A 10,063-nucleotide genomic window follows, 5' to 3' on the forward strand; every position below is an offset into this window, starting at 1 on the left:
GAAGAGAACAGAAACCAGAAGTGACTAATATTCATTTTTGTGAAACGGGGAGAGGACAACAAAAATATAGAAATCCTATCTGTGCCTGTGGCTTCTAGATGGTAGCAGTTCGGAGAAGTCTTCTTTTCGGAATTGTGGAGATAATGATTAGAGGTTTATGAATCTCACTGTGCCTCGCATTTCAACATGCGAAAAGAAGAACTATCTCATCGGTATGTTGCAGGATAGGGATTTGGAGCTTTTCGAGAAAGCTGACATTGAAGGACCCAGGGGAAGTGACATAGAACAGTAAGTTGGCGAAGGATGTGACTTGGGGAGATATAGTTTGAATCCAACCTTGGAGGGCAGCGATTCATCAATTCTATTGAACTGCCAGTTCTGAGCAGAGGTTGAACTGCGTAGTGGTTGATGAAATCCTACAGATTAAACAAAAAAAAAGAACCCAAGATAAAGAGCCATTAGACAATACACATCCATGAAAACCCATGAAAATAAAGGAAACGGGAGGTAAGTGAAATAGAGAAAAATGCATCAGACCGCCAATACACAAGGACAGGATACCAACGTCAAATCGATACAAACACGCACCAACAGGAAAGGTCACAACCAAGACCTGGACAAGATGATACCATCCAGATTTTACACTTTTCATAGAGTTCTGGCGGAATCAAAAATCAAAAGCAACGCAAGTAATACAGGGCTATATGCAGTGCTAGCCAGACGAATGTTCGTCACAACAGTAAGAGACGTGGATATAACAGTTAAGTCGGATTCTAATCGTGAAAGTCGGATTTTAGATGTGAAGGTAGAACAAACTAATTTTGATTAGCCAGCTCATGCAGGACATGAAGGTGAACAGAGAGGACGCAGTGGCAGGTTACTTATTCTGGCAAATATACACGGTACCCATAGACTCATCTAGAAGGCTGAGCCAATTACTTATACAGACAGGAAACGAATGGCATGCGGAGTAACTAATGTTTGGGTTAAAGCTATCAAGACAACGTGACAGCAAGTTGAGACAGTACTAGTAACATTGTGTACTTGATTGACCTCTGTGTTATTGCAATGGATGTGATGATCGTTGAGGCAGTGAAGTGCGAGGCAACCCAGAAAACGCCCTAGCAAAGTGTTCAGGGATGATTCCAAAGTATGAACTGACAGCACGAGAAAGCAACATGGCCGTGAAATAAACAAGGGTCCGTAGTCAGGAAACTGTTCTCATGTTCAAGCATGGATTTTATGCTCAAGCTTATTTTTTTCAATATTTACATTTGACTTTTGAGTTAAAAGAAAGTTGATGTTTTGAGCAGATAATCCATTCTTGAGCATGGACATGGTTTCTTGAATACGGGCCCTCTACGTTTGATGTAAATGATCTTCCTTAGCATTTGACATCCATTGATAATGATAAAATGGTTCTCCCTGAGCAGAGGTGTGGCTTCCAATATATGGAACGGCCAAAGGCCTTACTGGCTTCTTAATTTCCAAAAGGCAAATGCTTACCAAAATAAGTGCAAATTATCGCCTCGTGACCAGTTGCTGCGTTGACATCTGACTGGTTGAGCCGTTTCCGACTTACCCATCTGGTCAATATAGTACACCAAACTTGAACAGAATAAAGTTTTCGTGGTCCTAAACTTTTATTGTTTTTATGATTATTTGAAGTCCAAAATTAGTTGATTAGCTGAAACTTTTTTTTACTAACTCTCAATTCCATTTGAACGATTGCTTTTACCAAATGCAGTCTATCATTTTAGAAATCTGAGATGGTCGCCATGGTCTCAAATGTAGAATCATTTCACGACCTTGTTTGGGTCAGATAGAAATAAAACAGCTGAGCAATACCTTTTCAATTGAAAAAAAGAGAGAAAGATATTCAAACATTATTATGTCTACAATTCAGCGAAAGAATGCTATTGTCTTCCTGGTTAAATTATATATTTTATTAATAAAAGTAAGCTGTTGAGATTGATTAACCCCTCATACAAAAGCTGCAATTAAAATGAGCTTGAGAGGACAATCTGGTATTTCATTCTGTCGTTTCTTAAATCAAATGGCGCGCCTCCGGGAAGTTTTGATAGAATTACCCTTCTTTGACTTGGCAAGAGCGTACCGGGCCATCTTCGTTTTTGATTTGACGAGATCGTATTTTCCCTGTCCGAGATTGATCACATCGGAGAGAATGATGACCGAAAAGAATGCTAACATGAGACACACACCAGATATTCCCAGCGCTTTGGAGGTAACCCTGTTGTCGTCGGCACTGATGTGCGTACGTATGTAGGAGGACAACAACCTCTTGTTGAGAGTGAGATCTTCACGAATCCCACTCAGCCATCTACGTAAGATCGCTTCGGTGATTATATCTTTGTTCGCTTTACAGAATGTTCGACATGTGCTGACATTGTTTACTGACGTGCTGTTGTGGTAGATACATTGTCCGGACAACAATGCAGTACTACTTTCAGTTGGCGGAGTGCTACTTTCTGTTGGCGGAGAGCTACTTTCTGTTAGCGGAGTGCTACTTTCTGTTGATGGTGAAGTGATTGTCATTGAAGCCGTACTACTTTCCGTTGACGCTGTACCTGGTTCCATTGAAGTGGTAATGCCAAAAGCTGTAGATGTCTCTGCGTGTGAAAAGAAGTCAGAGGAGGTTAATGCTAACACAATAAAAAGTTAAACCTATACTTAACACAAAATAAATAGTAAAACCTATACTTAACACACAATAAAAAGGAAAACCTATACTTAACACACAATCAATAGTAGAACCTATACTTAACACACAATAAATAATAAAACCTATACTTAACACACAATTAATAGTAAAACATATACTTAACACACAATAAATAGTAAAACCTATACTTAATACACAATAAATAGCAAAACCTATACCTATAACACAATAAATAGTAAAACATAAACTTAACAAACAATAAATAGTAAAACCTATACTTAACACACAATAAATAGTAGAACCTATACTTAACACACAATAAATAGTAAAACATATACTTAACACACAATCAATGGTAAAACCTATACATAAAACACAATAAATAGTAGAACCTATACTTAACACACAATAAATTGTAAAACATATATTTAACACACAATAAATAGTAAAACATACACTTAACACACAATATATAGTAAAACCTGTACTTAACACACAATAAATAGTAAAACAAATACTTAACAAACAATAAATAGTAAAACCTATACTTAACACACAATAAATAGTAAAACATATACTTAACACACAATAGATATTAAAACATATACTTAACACACAATAAATAGTAGACCCTATACTTAACACACAATAAATAGTAGACCCTATACTTAACACACAATAAATAGTAAAACCTATACTTAACACACAATAAATAGTAGAACCTATACTTAACACACAATAAATAGTAAAACCTATACTTAACACACAATAAATAGTAAAACCTATACTTAACACACAATAAATAGTAAAACCTATACTTAACACACAATAAATAGTAGAACCTATACTTAACACACAATAAATAGTAAAACATATACTTAACACACAATCAATGGTAAAACCTATACATAAAACACAATAAATAGTAGAACCTATACTTAACACACAATAAATTGTAAAACATATATTTAACACACAATAAATAGTAAAACATACACTTAACACACAATATATAGTAAAACCTGTACTTAACACACAATAAATAGTAAAACAAATACTTAACAAACAATAAATAGTAAAACCTATACTTAACACACAATAAATAGTAAAACATATACTTAACACACAATAAATAGTAAAACATATACTTAACACACAATAGATATTAAAACATAAACTTAACACACAATAAATAGTAGACCCTATACTTAACACACAATAAATAGTAGACCCTATACTTAACACACAATAAATGGTAAAACCTATACTTAACACACAATAAATAGTAGAACCTATACTTAACACACAATAGATAGTAAAACCTATACTTAAAACACAATAAATAGTAAAACCTATACTTAACACACAATAAATAGTAGAACCTATACTTAACACACAATAAATAGTAAAACCTATACTTAACACACAATAAATAGTAAAACCTATACTTAACACACAATAAATAGTAAAACCTATACTTAACACACAATAAATAGTAAAACCTATACTTAACACACAATAAATAGTAAAACCTATACTTAACACACAATAAATAGTAAAACCTATACTTAACACACAATAAATAGTAAAACATATACTTAACACACAATAAATAGTAAAACATATACTTAACGCACAATAGATATTAAAACATAAACTTAACACGCAATAAATAGTAGACCCTATACTTAACACACAATAAATAGTAGACCCTATACTTAACACACAATAAATGGTAAAACCTATACTTAACACACAATAAATAGTAGAACCTATACTTAACACACAATAGATAGTAAAACCTATACTTAAAACACAATAAATAGTAAAACCTATACTTAACACACAATAAATAGTAGAACCTATACTTAACACACAATAAATAGTAAAACCTATACTTAACACACAATAAATAGTAAAACCTATACTTAACACACAATAAATAGTAGAACCTATACTTAACACACAATAAATAGTAAAACCTATACTTAACACACAATAAATAGTAAAACCTATACTTAACACACAATAAATAGTAGAACCTATACTTAACACACAATAAATAGTAAAACCTATACTTAACACACAATAAATAGTAAAACCTATACTTAACACACAATAAATAGTAGAACCTATACTTAACACACAATAAATAGTAAAACCTATACTTAACACACAATAAATAGTAAAACCTATACTTAACACACAATAAATAGTAGAACCTATACTTAACACACAATAAATAGTAAAACCTATACTTAACACACAATAAATAGTAGAACCTATACTTAACACACAATCAATAGTAAAACCTATACTTAACACACAATCAATAGTAAAACCTATACTTAAAACACAATAAATAGTAGACCCTATACTTAACACACAATCAATAGTAAAACATAAACTTAACACACAATAAATAGTAAAACATAAACTTAACACACAATAAATAGTAAAACATAAACTTAACACACAATAAATAGTAAAACCTATACTTAACACACAATAAATAGTAAAACATACTTAACACACAATAAATAGTAGACCCTATACTCAACACACAATAAATAGTAGACCCTATACTTAACACACAATAAATGGTAAAACCTATACTTAACACACAATAAAAAGTAGAACCTATACTTAACACACAATAGATAGTAAAACCTATACTTAACACACAATAAATAGTAAAACCTATACTTAACACACAATCAATAGTAAAACCTATACTTAACACACAATCAATAGTAGAACCTATACTTAACACACAATAAATTGTAGAACCTATACTTAACACACAATAAATAGTAAAACATACACTTAACACACAATAAATAGTAGAACCTATACTTAACACACAATCAATAGTAAAACATAAACTTAACACAAAATAAATAGTAAAACCTATACTTAACACACAATAAATAGTAAAACCTATACTTAACACACAATCAATAGTAAAACCTATACTTAAAACACAATAAATATTAAAACTTATACTTAAAACAAAATAAATAGTAAAACCTATACTTAAAACACTATCAAATAGTAACACCTATACTTAAAACACAATAAATAGTAAAACATATACTTAACACACAATAAATAGTAAAACCTATACTTAAAACACTATCAAATAGTAAAACCTATACTTAAAACAAAATAAATAGTAAAACCTATACTTAAACACAATAAATAGTAAAACCTATACTTAAAACACAATAAATAGTAAAATCTATACTTAAAACACTATCAAATAGTAAAATCTATACTTAAAACACAATAAATAGTAAAACCTATACTTAAAAAACTATCAAACAGTAAAACCTATACTTAACACAAAATAAATAGTAAAACATATACTTAAAACACAATAAATAGTAAAACCTATACTTAAACACAATCAATAGTAAAACCTATACTTAAAACTCAATAAATAGTAAAACCTATACTTAAAAAACTATCAAACAGTAAAACCTATACTTAAAACACAATCAATAGTAAAACCTATACTTAAAACACAATAAATAGTAAAACCTATACTTAAACACAATCAATAGTAAAACCTATACTTAAAACACAATAAATAGTAAAACCTATACTTAAACACAATCAATAGTAAAACCTATACTTAAAACTCAATAAATAGTAAAACCTATACTTAAAACACAATAAAATGTTTCAGAATTTAGTGAGGGGAAAACTGTGAAATCGTTAAAGAAAAATATGAAGAAATTAATTTTAATCATGTCTAGCTAAGCAGATCAGCGCTAAAATTCTATCCTAGATAATCCAGCCACCTTCGTTGTCATGGTGATGAAAGAATGACTGGAATTAGACAAAGGATTCTTCTCCCTAATAATACTGTCCGGATAAGAAAACCACCGGTTTGTAGCTGCTGTATCAGCTAGGATATAATGTGGCAAATCATGATAACATTTGTTCCCGTAACCCTTACAATTATTGCAATTTAAATGATATATGCTATTGAATAAATAAGACATTTCATAGGAGTCTAGATTTCTAGAACAAACATCCAAATATGTAAGATGTCTTATTTTATATGTTTTATTACGTATCTGCAGTACTATATATAAGGCGTTTTAAAGTGATATACGTTATCCTAAATACGTCATAAGATACTTATAAAGCCATATAGATATTTAATAATGGTATGCCTAAATTATTCAATGATCTACGTAGCAGCTCTTTGTAGCTGGAGTCGTGGCTTGCTCATTTATACGTCAGTGACTATATTCTGCCGATTGTTTGTTTCGATTTCACTACCGGTCATTAGATGAGATTCATTGTGATGCCATTTCATTTTGACCAGACCACCATACCAAGGTTCTTATGTCGAGATGGATTGATAACGTACTTGTTTAGACTAGACATTGAATGTTCTGTAGCCAATGACTACCAGGTAACAACCCCGCTGACTACCGTTTTTGTCTGTACCTCTTTATCCTTGAATGAAGCTAAGGAATTCATTGATTTTCTACGCGGACCGACTAATGAAGTCACGATAATATTCCGAGATTAAAAAGACCTTAATACGGATTAACCTGTTGTCACCAATGAAACATATTTCAAATTGATTGCTTACGCATCTCGTAATTAACTGCATTCAGATTTTTTATTACACTTTCACCGTTAAAACGTAGAGAATCTAAATTGTGATTCAGGCGAAACTTTAAAGGTTCGTTTCGCCCTTTTTTCTTATCAACAGGCTTAAACTGGGTTTATTCCCTTGAACTGTATAGCAAAAGTTATTAACTTTCCATTAATACCACACTCAGAGTTTGAAACGCGTTAAACATATGAATGAAAATGGAATTCGATTTCATTTTCTTACGTGACGTTAAGAATTCGACGATTTACATAATGTCACGTCACTATGGGCCAATTAAAATGACGATATTTCTTGTCAAATTTTGGCGCGCTTCTACTGTTATTACCATCATTTCTTGTCAATAAAACTTCATTAGTAAACCAAGTGACGTAATCAATTAATCTTTATCAATTAAGATGGAAGCGCGTATACGTGTGGTGTGTAAACATTACCTCTGACCAGGATAAATGAATATAAACTTTATTTATTTTAAAACAATAATGAAACAAGTTATTTCAACTTATATTAATCACTCTTGTTGGCCCGGATGTTAGCGCGCGGGGGGGTTTCTTGTGAGAGAAAACCTGAGTACCCGGAGAAAACCCTCGTGGTTAGGCAGGTGACCCCATACCTTTTCACGTCCGATCGGGGAATCGAACCCCAATCGCCTTGGTGAAAGGCAAGTGCGCTATCCACTGCACCATCCAACCACCTCTGACTATACTAACCCTGTGTTATCATCGGTAACGTGCTAGGTGCCACACTAGCTGTAGACGATACAGGATAACCTGTAAAAAAATAGTAAAGGAACAACAATAAACAAAACACTTATCAGCCTTAGTTGTAGGGGATAATAATACACAAAACACTTATCAGCCACACTTGTACAACAAAACATGTATCAGCCAAAGTTGTAGGGGATAATAATACACAAAACACTTATCAGCCACAGTTGTAGGGGACAATAATACACAAAACACTTATCAGCCACAGTAGTAGGGGATAATAATACACAAAACACTTATCAGCCACACTTGTACAACAAAACATGTATCAGCCAAAGGTGTAGGGGATAATAATACACAAAACACTTACCAGCCACAGTAGTAGGGGATAATGATACCCAAAACATGTATCAGCCACAGTAGTAGGGGATAATGATACAAAAAACACTTATCAGCCACAGTAGTAGGGGACAATAATACACAAAACACTTATCAGCCACACTTGTACAACAAGACATGTATCAGCCAAAGTTGTAGGGGATAATAATACACAAAACACTTATCAGTCATAGTTGTAGGGGACAATAATACACAAAACACTAATCAGCCACAGTAGTAGGGGATAATGATACACAAAACATGTATCAGCCATAGTAGTAGGGTATAATGATGCACAAAACATGTATCAGCCATAGTAGTAGGGTATAATGATGCACAAAACATGTATCAGCCACAGTAGAAGGGGATAATGATACACAAAACACTTATCAGCCACAGTAGTAGGGGACAATAATACACAAAACATGTATCAGCCATAGTAGTAGGGGATAATGATGCACAAAACATGTATCAGCCATAGTAGTAGGGGATAATAATAAACAAAACACTTATCAGCCACAGTAGTAGGGGATAATAATACACAAAACCCTTATCAGCCACAGTAGTAGGGGATAATGATACACAAAACACTTATTAGCCACAGTTATAGGGGATAATAATACAAAAAACACTTATCAGCCACAGTAGTAGGGGACAATAATACCCAAAACATGTACCAGCCATAGTAGTAGGGGATAATGATGCCCAACACATGTATCAGCCACAGTAGTAGGGGATAATGATACACAAAACACTTACCAGCCACAGTAGTAGGGGATAATGATGCACAAAACACTTATCAGCCACAGTAGTAGGGGATAATGATGCAAAAAACATTTATCAGCCATAGTTGTAGGGGATTACAATACACAAAACACTTATCAGCCACAGTTGTAGGGAATAATAATACACAAAACACTTATCAGCCACAGTTGTAGGGGACAACAATACACAAAACACTTATCAGCCACAGTAGTAGGGGATAATAATACACAAAACACTTATCAGCCACAGTAGTAGGGGATAATAATACACAAACCATGTATTAGCCATAGTTGTAGACGCTACAGGATAACCTGTAAAAAAATAGTAAAGGAACAACAATAAACAAAACACTTATCAGCCAAAGTTGTAGGGGATNGGACAACAATACACAAAACATTTATCAGCCATAGTAGTAGGGGATAATAATACACAAAACACTTATCAGCCACAGTAGTAGGGGATAATAATACACAAAACACTTATTAGCCACAGTTATAGGGGATAATAATACAAAAAACACTTATCAGCCACAGTAGTAGGGGACAACAATACACAAAACATTTATCAGCCATAGTAGTAGGGGATAATAATACACAAAACACTTATCAGCCACAGTAGTAGGGGATAATAATACACAAAACACTTATTAGCCACAGTTATAGGGGATAATAATACAAAAAACACTTATCAGCCACAGTAGTAGGGGACAACAATACACAAAACATTTATCAGCCATAGTAGTAGGGGATGATAATACACAAAACATTTATCAGCCACAGTAGTAGGGGATAATAATACACAAAACACTTATCAGCCACAGTAGTAGGGTATAATAATACACAAAACACTTATTAGCCACAGTAGTAGGGGATAATGTTACACAAAACATTTATA

At 32.8% G+C, this 10,063-nt stretch overlaps 1 protein-coding gene across 1 annotated transcript; it reads right to left on the bottom strand.

Annotated features, from left to right (window-relative positions):
* Positions 1–1,967: 1,967 nt before the first annotated feature.
* On the bottom strand, positions 1,968–9,088 carry LOC110456282 (cell wall integrity and stress response component 2-like). Its single transcript, XM_021506918.1, has 3 exons — positions 9,082–9,088; positions 8,030–8,089; positions 1,968–2,630 (listed from the first exon to the last, which is right to left on the bottom strand). Exons 1-3 carry the CDS (start codon positions 9,086–9,088, stop codon positions 2,053–2,055), a joined length of 645 nt encoding a protein of 214 aa, XP_021362593.1. The 3' UTR covers positions 1,968–2,052.
* Between the last annotated feature and the right edge of the window lie 975 nt (positions 9,089–10,063).

This window comes from Mizuhopecten yessoensis, unplaced genomic scaffold (genome assembly GCF_002113885.1).
Source record: "Mizuhopecten yessoensis strain PY_sf001 unplaced genomic scaffold, ASM211388v2 scaffold8621, whole genome shotgun sequence".
NCBI classification, from domain to species: domain Eukaryota; kingdom Metazoa; phylum Mollusca; class Bivalvia; order Pectinida; family Pectinidae; genus Mizuhopecten; species Mizuhopecten yessoensis.